This window comes from Idiotropiscis lumnitzeri, chromosome 16, assembly GCF_059441095.1.
Source record: "Idiotropiscis lumnitzeri isolate Australia: NSW breed Sydney's pygmy pipehorse chromosome 16, RoL_Ilum_1.0, whole genome shotgun sequence".
Lineage (NCBI taxonomy): Eukaryota > Metazoa > Chordata > Actinopteri > Syngnathiformes > Syngnathidae > Idiotropiscis > Idiotropiscis lumnitzeri.
This window is the reverse complement of record NC_142406.1, coordinates 14,225,662-14,243,920: the sequence shown is the minus strand read 5'-3', so window position 1 is coordinate 14,243,920 and position 18,259 is coordinate 14,225,662. Positions and strand designations below refer to the sequence as shown.

General features: G+C 42.5%; 1 protein-coding gene across 1 annotated transcript in view; it reads right to left on the bottom strand.

Moving 5' to 3' along the window:
• The window catches only part of csmd2 (CUB and Sushi multiple domains 2), a 122,401-nt gene that overhangs the window by 20,021 nt on the left and 84,121 nt on the right, over positions 1-18,259 (bottom strand). Inside the window, exons 33-50 of the mRNA XM_088318269.1 lie at positions 17,390-17,503; positions 15,281-15,376; positions 14,924-15,127; positions 14,279-14,403; positions 12,597-12,693; positions 12,211-12,315; positions 11,972-12,090; positions 11,611-11,680; positions 10,207-10,323; positions 9,563-9,772; positions 8,607-8,795; positions 8,148-8,325; positions 7,071-7,216; positions 6,896-6,976; positions 6,574-6,687; positions 2,543-2,731; positions 1,808-1,954; positions 315-503 (exon numbers count right to left, since the gene is read on the bottom strand). Of these exons, the coding sequence (XP_088174395.1) occupies positions 315-503; positions 1,808-1,954; positions 2,543-2,731; positions 6,574-6,687; positions 6,896-6,976; positions 7,071-7,216; positions 8,148-8,325; positions 8,607-8,795; positions 9,563-9,772; positions 10,207-10,323; positions 11,611-11,680; positions 11,972-12,090; positions 12,211-12,315; positions 12,597-12,693; positions 14,279-14,403; positions 14,924-15,127; positions 15,281-15,376; positions 17,390-17,503 (2,490 nt within the window). The remainder of the gene's footprint in view (positions 1-314; positions 504-1,807; positions 1,955-2,542; positions 2,732-6,573; positions 6,688-6,895; positions 6,977-7,070; positions 7,217-8,147; positions 8,326-8,606; positions 8,796-9,562; positions 9,773-10,206; positions 10,324-11,610; positions 11,681-11,971; positions 12,091-12,210; positions 12,316-12,596; positions 12,694-14,278; positions 14,404-14,923; positions 15,128-15,280; positions 15,377-17,389; positions 17,504-18,259) is intronic.

Sequence of the window (18,259 nt, the reverse complement as noted above, 5' to 3'; positions counted from 1 at the left end):
TACAATAAAACTGATTGAAAAAGCTTGAAGACGCTTGGACATTAGGACAAAATTAGAAAGGCTGTGTAATTTTCAAATTTCCCCATTGTGGGACTAATAAAGGACATCTTTATCTTTATCTTTATCTTTAATCAGGGTTAAGGTACCCTAACCTAAACCCAGCACCCGCCCAAACAAAATAAGACCATGTCGATGTCTTTCAAAAGGTACTTCATTGGTGGTCATTTTCAAGGCATACTAAACATGCATATCCGAGCACAAATCCATTTCCCAGCGTTGTGTGCAATTACTTTATCAGCTAGTTGGATCCCTACCTTGGCAGAGCGGCACTGGTGCATTCCACTGATAGATCCCCTGGGCAGTGCGCGTGCAGGTGGCGCTGCTCTGACCAATGAGTCGGAAGCCTTGGTCACAGCTGAAACGCAGAGTGCTTCCTAGCTTGGTGCCCGTCAGACTGTGCACTGTGCCATTTACGGGGTTGATGGGCGGGCTGCAGTAGGCCGCTAGGAAGAATTTAAGAAAATGTAAAAGATTAAAATATATATATATATGAACCAACGGAACACACAATACAAATCTGTATACTGACATGGATAAGTGTATAATGACAAATGACAATGTATAAGGATGCAAGCGTTTGGTGAGGGGCTAATAGATTAATATGCTTTCCATGACAGAACCCAAGATTTCTTTTGCATCTGCCAATGGAGGATTACAAAACTGGATACGGTTCTGTATTTGCTTTTGCTCGCTTTCCTTAATCGTGGCTGCAATAATCATACATCATCCCAAATGAATCAAGCAACACGTCACAAACACTAAGAGAATCTCAGGAAATAATACCTCACTCGGTGAAAGGGGGGGAAAAAAATACACTTTCCATTGTGGTTCATCGCGCTAACGACAGACAAATGCAATGTTTACCACGAGTGATATCCCGGACATAGGCTAACTGCGTGTTCCATTGGACAGCCATTTCCTGTCGCTCACCCTGATTAACATCTTGGAATCTTATTTAAATACTTTCCTTCAATCAGTGTACATTTCATTTGCCTGCTTTTCTGTTATCCATATTCCTCCTCTCCCCCTTTTCCCTCCGAGAAGATGTCTTGTCTCGTTTCAATCAGACCCGCAGCTCAAAGGACTCAGATCGACACGGGCAGGTGAGAGGATAGGAATAGGTAATAGGGAGGGGGGAGCCCACAAAGAGGGATATGAAGCACAGAAGAGATAAGAGATGAGATAGTCAGAGGCGCATTATGAGGCGCGGGTGGCCCACAATGAAAGGCGGCACGTTAAGAATGGAGGCCATGATGAGAAAGTGCCCAAGGAGATGTTTGCCTGTTGCTAATGCAACAACTGACGGGTTGCTGCAGTACACAAGACACGTGCACGTCATATTTCTCCCCTTCGCCCGCCACGATAATTTCATGTTGACTAATGCGAATTGCAGCTTCTTGGCAATCAATCTACACATCTGTCATGGAACCGGCAATGGCAAACTCAATCGTCGTCGACGGGGGACTAGAAAGATGAGGCAAAGGAAGAAAAAAAAAAATGGGGGAATGACCGTACCAAGTTAGAGAGCTCACTGATCTCAGTAAAAAAAAAAAATTGCGAATAGTGTTGATAAACAGCTAAGGGAGTGTTTGAATATTTCAACCGACTTTATTCATTAGCAGTTATGCAGGTGTCAGAATAAAATGTTAACGGAAATGAAGCAGAACAAATCCAAATGACTTTTCCGTTCCCCGATGCCGTGAAAATAAAAATGTCTGAGTCCCTTATTCCGAGAGGCACTTCTTACCCGAGTAGCGTATACGGAAACCTTTGTGGCTAGTCGTGTGGTCGAAGGACCAGTGCAGGTAGACTTTGTTAGTGGAGCTGGTGATGCTGAGTGGGCTGGAGTAGTTCCCACTAAGTGTGATCAGGAGAGGACTCTGTCTTGAGGGACCTAAAAGGCATCAGAAATATGGCTTAGGAATTCTAACTTTCGATATTCTACCGGTTCATTCTTGAGGGTAGTACGTAATTTTGACGCCATTCAGAATAAAAGGGCTTCTTCAAATAACGGTGCTGCTGACAGTTACTCAGAATGACATTCTACAACAGTTTCATGAGAACATGCTACCCCGCTTACGCACTTGTGCCTACTTATATATACGAGGGCGTCTGCTTTTAGCAAAACTCACTCTGCTCCTAATTGAAGCGGCAAAAATCTGAAAGTACGTTCAGCAATTGATTTGGCAGCCCCAAGGTTAGCAAATGTCTGCTCACTTTTTGCTTTGTGAAAAAAAAAAAATATATATATATATAAAATGCACTCATCAGCAAGTCTTGCGTATGCGACCACCGTTTACTGCCAGAAGCCAGCCAGGCTTGCTGACTGCCCCTTTAATTACGTGCAAATGCACAAAACAGATGAGGAGGAAAGACCATGTGCGGCTCTTTGCTTCATTTTCAGCTTTAATTGTGCGTGCCGCTAATCATATTTGGTAAACATGCAATATGTGGATTCCAAAAGAAAAAAACAACAACTCACCATTAAAGATCTCAAGCTCATCAAATTGACGGCTGGTTTGGAAATGCTCAATGGTAAAGGTGATATTGTACCCAGGCTCCACTTTGACCACCCAGGAGCACGATTCAAAATGAGGGAAGCCGGTGCCTGGCGACTGGCTCATGATGACACCAGTGGATGCCGTCAAAACCTCGTTCATGGGACATGTCACTGAGGAGTCGAGGCAAGGGAAGAAAAATAAATAATTAGTAGCGGCAGATTGCTAATTTAGTAAACCTTTATTAACATAATGAATGCCGTGTATTCATTAGTAGTTTAACCGAGTCGATCCTGAAGTACGATAGGTGCATCCGTAATATCGTTGGAGGCTAAATCATTGCAATTTGATAATCGCCCAAAAAAAAACACAAAAAAAACTGTCACATTAAATTGCTCATTTGCAGTCCAATGCGCCTCTTTTGCCCCATGCGTTTGTTGCATGTTTGCTTTCAAACACACAAAAAAAGATTAAAAAGGCAATGGGGTCAAATAAACGGCCGGCTGCCTCAGTTCAAATGTGTTGACAAATTATTAAAAATGTTGGCTCTTATCATTCTTGGCGTGCAAACTAAGTGGGATTTATTGCAAGAGGAAATCTTACAATGTCAAGTGTGTCATTCACTGAATTGCAAATGACTAGTAGTGTAATGGTGGTTTACGTCAAATACTCAACAGCTGAAAATCTCAAGACAGACATGAAGATTATCATAAATTATGCTAATTTTTAATACGTGTATGTTTGAAGCACGCGCCTCGCAAATTTCTATAAAACATGATGGAAATTCATGTGTACAAAATAGAGTAGACACAATCCCTTCATATCCTGTTTGTCTCTCTGCTTTGTCTGAAAAGCTCCAAAGGGAAAGCAAAGTGAAGAAAAGTCTTTCGGCGCACGATTACTGATTCGAAGGCTCAACTTGCAAGTCAATTTGGATCTCCCAATTCCAATCCCGGCAAGGGAATCAGAATTTTGCTTGAGATTTATGTGCCGCGCTGAAGAACAGCATTGAAGCAGTTCCGTTCTAAAAAATAACCATCCTACCGTATTTTCCGGACCATAAGGAACTCCGGATTATAAAACGAGAACTCACGGCAGCGGCCAAGGCACGGAAATAATGAAGTAGATCACCAAAAATATGAATTTTAAATACAAAATTTCAAATCCTGTCATGATGGGGACTGGGGCTCTTATATATAGACCACTACTTGAAACTGCAAACTTTGAAAGGTGAGCGATTGATGCTGACAAATCAGATGGAAAGAAAGCGGCTTCTGCTTATCAATGCGTATAGACCTCAACATGAAAATAATGCAAGCGGCCGAGTCAACAGGGATTTCTATGCGTGGGATGACCCTTCACAAAGACTCATTCATCTTTCATTCACACTTATAGGCGGAAGAGGGTGAACGACTTATTGCTAAAATTAAAGGATTCCCCTGTCTGCTCAGTTCCGCAAGCATGCAAACACTGCAGTCCGGGTATTTATAGCTGCACCATTGCAGAATCATGAAGCTTTTTAACTGCTGCGGTATTCTTGTCTCTGTTTCTGGAATTGAATTATAATATGCAGAAAGGTGATAAGGAGCTGATTGAAGTGACATTAACATGAATCTGGACCTAACAACGGCAAGAAGTCAGGGATGACAATGATGGCCTGAATAAGGGGCAGCTGTAATCCTTTCTCTGAGACTTATAGAAAGAGGGGCATAGCTGAAGATAAAGGAAGGGCGTCCTTGAACTACAGCTGGAAAATGAACGTGAAGGGAAAGCTTACTGGTGCAGTATCCGTCCTGAAAAACCCCCCAAAAAAAACATCCAGTGAGTCAAGAAGATCTCTTATACGGACACTTTGATCATCACAGCTATTTGCGTTCTATTTCTGACGTCACACACTTTGTGTGTGCAAGAGGCTCGGAGTCCGTGCTCTAAAGAAGGTACCGTGAGGCCGACACTCTTGTGTGACCTAACACAGGGCACAATGAATAACGTGTCAAGTGGCTGCTAAAAGGGCATCGAAAGCGTCTGGCAAACGGTTCTCTGGACTGAATAAAAAAAAAAAAAAAAGAAAAGAAGTGAATGTGCGTCTCTGTGATTGTTGCATTTAAAACGGGAGATCAGGCAGGACACGAGGACGCTGATAGACGTTGAAATACGGTGACTTAAACACCCGTCGGAGAAGGTTGAGCGCGCAAGAGATTAACAGGTGCAGTTACGCAAGAAGGGTTTGAAAATGTGACGCTCGGAGAGTTGGCGGGAATTGCATGAGGGGGGTGTACATAGGGGAGCAGTCAGAGGCAATGCAGAGAGTGAGAGACGACACTGAGGGGCAAACAGCACTGCGGAACAAGATTCGGAAGCTCTGGCGGCGCTCTTTCGGACACCACCGCAGTTTTTCCATCCATTCCATTTGGAGGCAAGAACTGTATTTAACATATATGCGTGTTTCCGTGCAATTTGATGCGTGCGGAAGGGTGACGCTTATGAGAGCCAGAAGCGATGATTTGATAGTTGCAGCTGCAGCCGGCATGTCCTGTGCATTTCAATGAGCCGTGCATTCCAACCACAGTCCCTCCTTGTCCTCTCCTTGCTCTCCTTGGCGCTAAACTCCTGTCCTGTTCTCAATCATCCTTCTGCTCGGTTAAGCCATCATCATCCTGCTGCCAAACGTCTTTATTTGGCCCAAATCTCCAAATACCACAAGTTTTCTGTTCTTCTTTCTTGTAACTGAGTCCGTGTACTCTCAGCTACGTGCACAATACAAACATGAAATGTGGTGAAAAAGGCTAATCAACTTTTTATATAACACATTTGCTATTTGGGACCAACGATATTCACGCTGTTGGGATTTTAAAATCATCAACTCAGCATGCCTTCTTCCATTGGCCTGTTCTGTCACTGGTAGCTTCTTTCCATTGTTAATACAATTTTCGGATTATCTATACCAGAGGTCCTCAATCCTGTTCCTCCTGTCCTGCCCGTTTTCCATCTCTCCCTGCTGCAACACACCTGCTTCAAATTGTAATCAGATTTGTATCAGGATTGAGGACCCATTTTGGACACGCGTACAGACTGTAGACACGCTACTTTATTTCACCACAGTTTGTCCTGTTTTTTTTCCACATACTCTTTGTTCTTTACCTGAACTATTGTTTACCTCTTTATTCTCATCCGATGCTGACATCATTTACATATTTCCCCCCTATAAAGTGTTGCAAATTGGTCACACGCCTCACATTATGCAAACCCACTGTAAAATCCACCGAGCGAGAAACAAAATGACAAGGGGAGAATTCAGAAAACAGCCAGAGTAAAAACTAAAATATGTAAAAATACAGTATGTTTTGAGAATATTTGAAAGTAGAGTGAAAAAATTGGGACCTCTCTGTGCACCGACTTCCTCATACCCGGAGGAAAAGCATTGAGCACAACATTGGGTGTGATAAGGGTGCAGCGTGTTGCTAACAGCACCACTATTTGGTCCTTTGGGAGGATAATTCTCAGAGCGAAGAGAGCGTCACGACCGCCATTCTCGGTCTCGCGGGAACCAAGCATCATCGGCGGAGATGAAAGGTTCCACCAAACTGATATGATGCTTCGGCACTATGACTGCAGGCTTGTGCAAAACCCACGGGAGTCAGAAATTTGGCCCAGCTGGAAGTGCATGAATCTATTTGAGGAAACATTTCTAAGAGAACAACCGCACTAAGATAATTATGCTAAAAAAAACAAGATGAGTTAATATATTTTTAGCTACACTTAAAATGTTCTAAAAATTGATTTTTTTGTAATATTTGATGAAACTACGCAATCAAACTAATATTCATAATGTAAGATGAGAAGCCCCGTTAGTTATAGTTTATATTTCAAAATTAGGATTGCATCAGAAAATAAATATAATGAAAGGACAATTGAACACAATTAAAGTACAGCAACCTTTAGTATGTCTTGGCAAAGGCAAGAAAATCTGCACATTTTCTGTCACAAAATCAGATACTGGATCTGACTCACTCACCATCGCATGAGGGTGGAGGCCCCTCAAACTCTAAGTGTGCCCCTAAGCGACAAGTGAGAATGTCATTGCCACTTAGCTGGTAGCCTGGGATACACCTGTATCGCACAATGTCACCTGGACAGACAGAGGTTGAGATGATTTTCATTATGCCGCATACTGAAAGTGACACATTCCAAATAATTGAGGGGGAAATTTGGGGAATTTTAGCATAAAATGAGACCAAGAACTGTACAGGTCAGAGTGAGTGAGTTAAAAAAAAAAAGTGCAACTTAAGTAAAATAAGGTAAAATTACAAATTCATATACACATTTTGAACTGTTACCTATTTTAAATTCTTTGCTTGCCATCAAGATCTCTGCATTGGGGATAATGGTGGGAGGTAGACAGAACTGCAGCCTATAAGCTTTATTGACAAAAAAAAAAAAACGCATGAGTTCAACCAAACCTGTTACATTATACAGGATCTACTGTGAGATGAAAAAAAAAACAAGACATACCTTGATAGTCGATGTGAAACAATCCGCCCTTCTCTGTGTTACTTCGGAAACGGATCAGAACTTGATTGGACGTGCTCCTCGGAGGCTCGTTGGGCTCTCCGTCAGTGAACACACCTAGTTTCCTTGCTGTTTCTTGTGGGCCATCCCTAAAGACGACAAAGCTTGATCAGAGAGTATGAAATATGACAACGCATGACAGGAAGGTAAACATTGCAACTGAGCACAGAGTGAGTGATCTGGATTGGACTGAGGACACTAACTAGCATCCGATGGGAATGTCTTTGGAAACTGTGGCCCAATTGGAGCCGTCCCTTGACGTAGCGATGGCCGATTAAGCCAGCTCCCGGAATTATACCGCAACCATTCAGCTTAAAAACCATCTGTCTTTGGCTGTCAAAGTGGGCATGGGAGATTACAAGCAGCTCTGGAAACGGCCATCTTGGGACTGCTGCCTGACTGCACTGCAGCCAAGTTACCATTACGGGGCCTATTTCCTTGGCTCAGTAGTTCAGTGGCTTGATCCACAGTGGTGGCCAGTTGAAACTGGGGAACGTGATAGTCCACATCTTGGCTCTATGGGAGTTTACTGAGAACCATCAATCCAGAAGGGCCATTTATTAAACAGCAACAACACAGTAAAAAAAAAAAACTAAAAAAAAACGGATTGTTTTCCCACTCATTTTTGCCAGACAACAAAAAAAGCTCGATTGACGTAACCTCTGCACAGTATAACACTTGATAAGCAGTTAAATCAGTACGTGGGCGGAAAATGTACCAGAATCCATTGGGATTGTCATGCAGTCATCATATTGCCAGGTTGGATAGCAATCAAAATGAAACATGAGGTTTCTGAAGAGCGCTTTGGGCAGAGTAGACGAACAAGGACTAGGAAGCCTCATGCATGCGAAATCCCGTCTTTGCTTGCACATACGATAATGTCAGCCATGCATTATAGCGGTGACAAAAGGACACTTTGCCCTTTAGCAACACAAAACAAATATTCAAAACAGAACCACATGCGACTTTTGCCTTTCTCCAAGTGTCATTGTCAAAATAATCACCAACGTTATTCCGTACCAAACAGTTATGAAGTCGTGCGGGCCGTGAACATGAAGCAGGGTGAAGTTGAGCTTGATCCCAAATCCAGGAGCCACAGTGATCAGCCACGAGCAGTCAGCCAAGTTGAGGTATTCTTCTGGGTAGCGCGGCGAGAAGATTGTCCCGTTTTCCGACGTGATGTTTCCACCGCAAGGCACTGAGAAACAATATTACATTTGATGGAAAAATATGCGTTCGAAACATGGGTCACTCGTATACCAGAGGTGTTCAATCCTGTTCCTCGAGGGCTAGTGCCCTGCCTGTTTTCTATCTCTCCCTGCTTCAAGACACCTGATTCAAATAATCTGATCATGTGAATCTGGTGTCGGGAGAGACGTAAAACAGACAGGACAGCAACCCTCGAGGAACAGGATTGACGACCTTCATGACAGAGAAGACAAACAGAAAGTTGACGTTTGTTTTTGTTTTTGTACCAACCTTCACAGCGAGGGAAAGGATTATCCCAATTACGGGTTGTGCCATGTTCGCAGGTGAGAATCGAATGTCCCATCAGTTGGTATCCAGGCAGACATTCAAAGGATATAGACTGGCCCACATTGTAGCCAGCACCCACGACCACCCCGTAGCGGAAAGGCTCTGGATCTGGGCACTCCTGGAGTTCATAAACTGTGGGCGAGGCAAGTGGATGACGCAAACCATGAATGAGGAAACAGCTCCCCTTTCCCCGATGTGGATACTCAAAGAGCCAGGATGTAAATAGGACAGAAGAAATTAATTACTTTGGGTCACAGGTTGCCTATTATAGGAGATAACTCATGAAAAGGCTTCAAATGGTTATTTGCTAATACAACTTTTAATGGATATGGTAATTTACATATAATTATGAGAATATGCATTGCTATTTTATGATTTCCCAATGTTTGTAGTATCAAATCGAAAATAGAAAATACATGTGATGCCTGTTGCAGTTGTAGCCATGGTAATACGTCTAGAGACATTTCCCAATAAATGATCAACAGTTGGATAGAAAGTGATTCAAAAACTATAATGCACACCTTGTGACACTGATCGCTACAAAATTTACTCGATGGAATGAGGGAAGAGAAATGACGGGCCTTCTACCTTTACAAGTCATTATTCATATTTATGACTTCATTTTGATGACAATTTTATCATTTCCCGAGAAAATAGCTCAATATATTAAATGTACTTCGACAAAACTACACTGAAGCGATTATGCTCTATATGAAGCGCTGCAGCAAAAATTAACTCTGACTACCGAGGCCAAGTCACTTCCACAATGAGCAAAAAATTCATCCTGGTGATTATATCATTTAGAACGTGAACTGCGTATTAAACCAGACAGTTTGAAAATAATTCCTGTGCTATCGTCTTGTGCAAAGTCCAAGTTGTTCAACATCAAGGTCACTTACCTTGGTACTCGAACCTGAACCCTGGTTTGTTCTGTGAATGGTCGCTATGGAAATAAACGGTCGTCTCATGTGAGGTGGTGAGCAGCGAGGAAGGAACTTCCTGCCCGCTGAATCGTCCGATGACGGCACTTGTGTCCAGGGGGCCGTTGCGTATTTCAAGAAAATCGTGGTTGGCTTCAGTGGAGAAATTGAGAAACTGTAAGTGGGCTCCTGTCGGGAAGAGGCAGCAAACACAATCGAACGTTATTACGTTCACCTAAACAACCTACATTGTTAAAGATTAACACTCAGATACTCACAAATCACCCCCCTAAATATTAACCATAAGTTGGACTTGAACCATTTGCAGTCAGACATCGACAAAAAAAAAACTAATTGCTGCTTCTGCTCATCATCATTGACTCCGGGCAATTAGGACAATGAATGTTCTCATTACAGTAATGGTCGGTTGAATGACCCCCATTGCATTATGGTTTTTTTAATTCAGAATGCGTACTCATGAACTAAGAGTCAGTCTTCTCCACTGACTGTTCCAAGTGGAAAAGAAAGGAGAAAAATCATTAAAAAAAAAAAAGAGCTAATGTCACACGCCTTGAAAACCATCCAAGAAAACGGGAAAAACTTTAACAGCGCCTGATTCTTACCGTAACCAACGGGCATGTAGATTCTCCATGTGCAGTCACTGTTGCTAGGATAGTTGCCAGGGAAACCAGGGCTGAGTATCATGCCATCCATCTCCTCACGAATTCCTCCACATTGGGCTAGTGGGAGCCAGTCAGAATATTATATTAGCATGGATAGAATATCTTAAAAAAACACTAAAAATAATGAAGTTCAAAATAGAGAGTTGGAATTTATTGGTTAACACATTAGCACGCTATTTGATTTTTTCTAATGCAGAGTCGTTCTTTGCCAGTGACGTCTTTTTACGTCATTTCATCTTCAATTATTAAATGAACAGCATAATCGGAAAAAAAAACTACTAAGTTTAAGAGCTTCTAAATACTGGTTTGTTACCTATTACAGAAACATATTTCTGGTTAGGAACGCTACTGTTAATTGACTAACGTAAAATTCACATTGAGAGGTCTTCTAAACATGTTAAGCCCTGTATATGTTGCCCGCGTTGCATTTTTTTATAATTGCGGTGTCATAGTGGCACATCATGCCTATCTTGCTATTTTGTCAGTGTTCCTTTCATCTCAAACCACCGGTGGATACAATTTCCGTGACTGAAATCGAGGACGAGGACTCAAAATAGTTTGAAATAAAACTGATGATGGTATCAAGAAAGATGAAAAGAGAGAAGCCCTGAAATAAGACACAAAAAAGATGAAAGGGTGTTAAACTGATATTTAAAGCATCAGCTGACAAAAGCAGAAAATAGAGAGTAGTCCTGCAAGTGAGGGGGCAAAAAAAAAAAAAAAAGAATTATGAGGAGGAAAAGGGGTAAATAAATGACAAACAACCTACTTATAACAAACGGAGCGAGTCACCTCGGAGAAAATTTTTATTTTTCTCCCAGGAATAAATTATATATATATATATATATATATATATATATATATATATATATATATATATATATATTTTTTTTTTTAAATAATATAATAATATAATATATCCAAGTCACCATCCAGCTTGAGAAGTTTCTTTTCAGAAACCGGTGTGTCATTCAGTGAAATGGGTCCCTTGGCTGAATAAAGGGAGAGCAACACTGCATTAAGTAACCTCAAACGCCCCACTTCCGTCTGTTGGCTTATCGTTTTGGGGTAAATAGAGTATCAACCTATTGATTTGCACCACCCTGAGGGATAAGCATAAAACGAAGGTTACTCCGCTTGAATTTGCAATGGCGACGTAAAGCTGTAGATGCCACAGAGCCAAGATCACACGCTTTAAGAGAGAGATCTTGGCCTTGTCGTACTTTAAATTATCATCAGGGGAGTAAAGGGATAGAATGATCCCCGAGGGAAAGTCAGACCGGAGAACAAGGCCAGTAGGACGGGGGAAGAATGTGGAGGCAAATAAGAAACAGTTATTCATACCGATGCATAGAGGCGGAGGGTAGTTCCATCTTCGGACAGTTCCGGGCATACAGGTGATGTGCGAATTTCCCTTCAAGTTGCACCATGTGTGAAGACAAAGAGGGAGAATGCAATAAACTGGCTGTGAATTCATTTGCACTCATTCACATCTGTCTAATTAAGTGGAGCAGTTGCCTGTTGTCGCAAAATCACTTCAAGCGTCTGAAGTGACAAGGATTGATGCAGAAAGAGAACGAACTCCGTATTAAAATAAAGGAATAATTGGAAGGAGGTGCCTATTTGGCTTTTCCAAAAGGGAATCACAGTCAAGAATCAACATATACAAATGTGCAAAATAATGACTGTGCTTTATGATTTTTACCTGTAGCGTGTATCCAGGTTCACACTGAAAAGACACCACATTATTCATCTGAAGACGCTCCCCAATCTTAACGGCATTCATAGGAATGACTGGTTCGGGACAGCTCGTCAGTGACACAGCTGAAAGGATAAAAGACAAATCCATCATAAATTCTCAAATGACACTCTGGAGAAACGTAGCGAGCCAGCGAGCCATAAACAACAAAAAAAGAGGTGTTGATGAGTATTACATGAACGTACTTTTGTATTCCAGCCGGAACCCAGCAGCAGACACGCTAATGTCGGAAAAAAAGTGGAGGTATAGTTGGTTGGAAGTACTGTTGAGGAGAGCTGGAACTGTGGTGCCTTCGGGAGAAAATAAATCAGCGGTATTTAGTGATCCTATCTCTGGCTTAGGCTGACCATGACTGGTTTGCTAACATTTTTTTTTTACCTCTTGCTGTAAATGGGAGATTAGTAACTTTGCCATACATCGATAGAGAAAGACTAACAAAAAGGCATGTGAAAAATAATTATATGGAGTGCAACGATCAACGCACAATTGATCTTTGTGTTAACAAATCGCCAGTGTGATAAACAGCAAAACAGAAAAAAAAAACACGGCTACAAGCCACTACAAGTAATACCTGAGAAACTCCCAAGCAAGGTGTCAGTGTTGTCACCGCCATCAAACACCTCCAATGAGTCCCAGTTCTGTTCTGTGACAAAGCTGATGACCTGGATCTGAGAGAAGAACAGTGGGTGATTAAAAAAAATATGGAAGTGAACAATTACAGTCTAGTCATCAAAGAGTATCTGCACTAAGGGAGCTTTTGATTGTGTTAGATTAGACTATCCGAAGATGAGCGATTGCATATAACGCATGCTCTTGACATTCACCAAAGTTGGTTCATGCTGGAGGGTTCAAATTCCACATTCCGCAAAGAAGGTCCATGTGACTTGATTGATCTCTCATATTGCCACCCTTCTAAGCTGGGTCTTCTTCAACTGATGGTTACAGATTGTTTACGGGCCAATTAATGTGGGGCAGCGGGTGCTAGCTGTGGCGCATCATGAAGAGATTAGGACCGACGTCGCATTGATCTTTTATTAGAAGGCCACAGAATATGTGCCGGTAAGGCAGTTAACTTCGGTGACTTTTCTTGATTGTGTCACCCCGCTCTCATAAGGTGAACTTGGACCGCAATTGTAAACAGCAAGGTAGCAGTGGAGACTGCAGCTACTGGCAATGCCGCATTGCCTCTGGGGCACCAGCTCCCATAGTTGTAGAAAACGTAAAAAAGCAAACAAAAAAAAATCGAGGTAATCCACTCAATCGAAGTTTCTTTTAACAAACTTAACTTTAATCAGAGCAGCATGTAAACGCATGTGATATGTTTAAGTCTTGCATCAGCTATCTTGCAATGTCTGCGTCATGCAGATGTGCAATTGAAAGCCAGCTTTTTTGTGTTTCTTCGTAAGACGTGAAAAACGTGACGAAGACAATAGAAACGGACACAATGAACCAGGAAGACAAGAGATGAGAGGATTACGCTACCGAGTACCGAGACTGAATAGCAAACCCTCTAAATTGGCACATCACCTTTTCAAAGCACAACGTCAGTGATGGAAATGTAGGCCGATGGATAGCAAGATTTTGAAAAACGCAAAACACACACACACACACACACAAAACTGTCCTGTGTAGTTCACTGATATTAAGGGGATTGTGTCATATTTCTGACCCACATACATTCAGCTGGGGTGGCGGGAGCTAATAGCTGAGGGACAGCACAGAGGTCATTAACCGCAGCGGCTAAACTGTACGCCAAGAAACTTTCCATCTGGCAGAAACCCAAAGGAGTACGTGACAAACTCCTGCAAAGACGACTAAGTGAGGAGAACCAAGAATGCGGCATTTTATCACAGGTGCAATCTAATCCAATCCAATCCAGCTATTTGCAAAATCATCCTGTTGAGTAGTATTATTCCTGCTCCACATATAGAACTGAAATCGCAATAGGGCTAATTAGTTGTTAATTAGTGCTTGGCCAGCTAATTAAAGCCGACCATATGTGTGTACAGCGGTCAGACAATTACAGGCCAATGGTAAATACTGTAGACACACACACACACAAGCAACATGAATAAAAATGTAAATTAATATGTTTGCAAATGTAATTATATTGTGCTCATGCATCTTGTTTGTTTTTTTATCCAATCATCATTGACTCTTCTTGAAGGTGAAGGATGCTTTTTTTTTTTTTTTTTTTTTTTGCGCAGGAAACTTGTAATGACCCTCAGCTCCCAGTATAAATACAATTCAAACCTGGATTCCTGATCCCTCTGGAACCGTGATTTTCCAGACACAGTTGAGGCTGTTGAGGTAAGGCTCTGGAAAACCAGGTGATAAAATGGTCCCGGTGCGATGGGTAAGATTAGCTCCACATGGAACTGTGAAAGAGAGCAGCATATTAACCATCTCATAGTTCTAGAAATGACTGCATATATATATATATATATATATATATATATATATATATATTGCTGGTGTTGGGGAAAAAAACGTGTACCGCCAAAATAGCCACTTTTCAGGAGACCTCAACAATGCCATTTGCCGTGGGTTGTCACTTGCTGAATTATTAAGTCACATACCATACTTAAAAGTCTTCAAACAAACATCTGGTAAGCACATCTGTTCCAGCTTCCTGGGTGTGTGCGTCGGGAGGTGCATGTGGATGGCATTTTTGAACATGTGGACATGTCACTGTTTTTCAGCTGGGGGTTTTACTTTTGAACTGCCTGCCACCTGCGCGCTGCATGGCTGAATATTGGATGGACGAGCAATAGTTTCCAGCACAAATGTGTGTCAAGTTAGCAAATGGCTCACACGCAAGGAAACATGTTTGAAGGAGATGAAGGAAGAAAGAAAATCCTGTGTGAGTGCGTGTGTGTCACAAGATCCATGTCCTACCAATGCAGCTGGGGATGGAACTGTTCCACTGTGCCAGCGCATTGGGCACTGTCAGACACTCAATGGCGTACGATCCCTCGAGCACATAACCTGGGCTGCACTCAAAGCGAATCACAGCGCCAACGGAGAAATTGTTGCCCATTCGTCGGCCATTCCGGGGCTCGGGGACCGAGCTGCACTGGGTTGCGCTGGTCCGTGGCACAGCTTTGTAGGGCAAGAGAAGGCACATTAGAGATCCGGACTAAACAAGGCAAATACATTTCAGGATTACTCCAATGGACTAAGTCATTTAATTGGAAACATAATTGATATTGTATGTTGAAGAGCCACGTGCATCATATCCACTGAATCACTCACCCTGGTAGACCAGGTGGAATCCCCTCGAGCTGGACTGGCCTTTCGAGGTGAAGCGTATCAGGATTTGGTTGCTTGTCGCCAATGGCAATGACTCGCCTGAGATGGAGAGTGAAAAAAAATAACTATTTGCAATGTTACAAACTAAGTGCCCTCAGTGCATATTGTATAATGCGCGGGGGTTGCGCTCTCTCATCTCTCCCGGTTTCACTCGGTTGAGTGTGAACGACATGCAATTCAGGCTCAAGGTTTATTACCTATACGGTGCTAAGCTTTGGGCCATGTACCCATTATTTAAAGGAAGTTCTCCACATTCCCGAGGAGTTTACCGTATTTTTCGGACTATAAGGCGCAAAAATCCTTTAATTTTCTCCAAAATCGACTGCGGGAATCGGGTACATCTTGTGTAAGGATGTCAAATGGAAATGCAATGAAGTATACTTATTCGCTGGATTGCTTTGTTTCCCTTAACGTGCGATAGTGCGCCTTATAACCCAGTGTGTCTTATAACCCAGTCCGCCGATTTAAGGAATTTTCCAAAAATAGACCTGCTCATTGAGACTTTTCTAAATGATTCATTCTAAATGTGGTGATAAATTGATTTGCCACGCCTTATCATCGGAGAAATACGGTAAATGTCACCCGGGCCATGTTTACGAGCAGGCCACCTGTCCAAAATTAAGATGCGCTCTGACAGTTTGCATACAGAGTTAATTCCATTACTGCCAGAATACCCAGAAAACACAGGACAATCATCAACCACACACATATTTGAAATTCTTTCTGACAGAAAGGAAAAAAAACACCCGAAAACTTTATTTAGTTATTTATTTATTTTTTACAATGATCTCAAACGGCCCACAACATCTTAATTAAACCCCCTGTGATGTTTCAACAAAGATGGGAGGAGCACAACATTATATCATGCTTGAGCATCTCTTCCTCTCAGTCTTTGGTGCTCAAGCGGCTGACTGCCCCTCGGCGAAGGATCTCGTTACACCGTGTCTGCATGCTGTCACACTGTAGTGGGGAGGCAGACATGCTTAACCCCCCTGAGGAAATATCACACCATGTGTGTGTCTGTGTAGCTCTGCTGTCATTTTATCCCGCGTATGCGTTTAATATACATGTTCCCGTGCATCATAAGCAAACTGTAGCTCAAGTGTCATATGACCACAACCGCTCGGGTGCCGCAGCGAGAGACCCCAAAGGCATGCTGAGGTAGTTAATTGCAGGAAGGCCACAGCAGAACGCTGTCATGGTGACCGATTCATAATTCGCTCTGCGGGGAATGTCGTCACGTTAACATATTAGACATGCGTTAGCATGTTGCTTATCAAGCCTCTGGTCGGATTCCAAACCGGGTCATCCGTTTCCAGCTTCTCGCAAGTGGTTTGAAGGAAAACCATCAAGACTTTGGCGGCAAAAGGAGTTGATGGCGTTAGCTTCAGCAGTTCTGGTTGAGATTAATGCTCCAGCTGTTAAGCAGTAAACGGGTTTCATGCAAGAGGAGACGGTGGATTTGGAAATGCGAAAACAGCACATATTTATATGATGCCTGCGTTCTTTGGGGGAGCCATCTTTGCAGACCTTAAGTCTGTCTTCCTTTGACAGACAGTGTGAGCTCTGCCTGCCTACAGGAGTCCCCTGTTAATATAGTGTCTTGTTAGTGTTTTTTTTTTTTGCTGGTTTTTTTCCCCAGCCTGACCTGCACACAAACCAAAGGAATCATTGTCTGCTTTTCTCAAGTCGCAGAATGACCAAGATGCAGAGATGCGATGACACATGTATGTGCATGCAATCTTGAGCACGGCTAATGATTTGTCATCCCTGCGACTAAGCAAGTCGATGTCGTCACTGAATCTAATAATAATAATAATAATAATTTGCCCTTTATTAGTCCCACAATGGGGAAATTCGAGATTCGAACCCAGGCCTCCTGGGGAGACTGAGTCCTGAACGCGGCGCCTTAGACCACTCGGCCATCCTGGCAGCCAATCTGAGAAATGCTCATGCTCCTGGATGTGATTGGAATTATTTTGTCAAAGCAGCTAGCGTATATGTCAGCACATGTTCCGTCGATGTCATTGCATGCATATATGAATGCATTACCTGTGTGCGCCCCGGACAAGGAGCTAAGAACACGGGAGGACTGTGCCGGCCCATCGAAAACCTCCACAACGTCATTCAGAGCTGTCTGGAAGAATGCAAACTGGCTGAAGACCACTAGAAAAAAAGATACAGAGGAGGTGAAATTAGAAACGGCAATGTGAACCATCAGAGCGAATATCAACGGCTATTTCACAACACGAGCCGTCGTCGAAGTGACAAAAGAGGATATTAAAAATCGGCTTGATGGCTTGTCAGCAGATGAAAGGTTTTCGAGCAATGACAGCCCATGTTTCAACGTACTGTCACCTTCATCTTCTGAACCGCGACAACTGGAACATATTTAACCTCTCAGATGCGATCGGCATCGGCTTGGCAAGTGGAAGAACAAAGAGGATACAGCAAGGTAGATGTATTTCATCACTTGTCGGACCTTAACTGCAACGTAACAAACTGGCCTCGGTAGCACCCATTAATTGATTATTGTTGGATTAAACCATTTGTGCAACATCACTGCCTATAAAAATAAAATGCTTCAATAGATACAAGTAATATTGATTCTTGGTCTTTGGAATCATTTTCTCAGAAGATGCAAACATGGGCTATTGAGTACTGCCAATCCCGTCACGGTCCCTAGTGGACATTCCGACAAAAAGCATGTCAGCCAATTTATTTGACAAGGGCTCGAAAAAGTTTACCAAATAAGGGGTTAAGTGTTTTCTCAGATGGATATGTAAAATACAGATTTAAATTGCTCCAGTGACAGTCAGAGTAGTTGGGCAGCTTTCAGGTGGTTTTGTTTTCACAGGCTGTGTCACAATTACTGCAGAGTTGGGAATTAATTCCCTCGAGGGAAAATCAGAGAATTCCAAG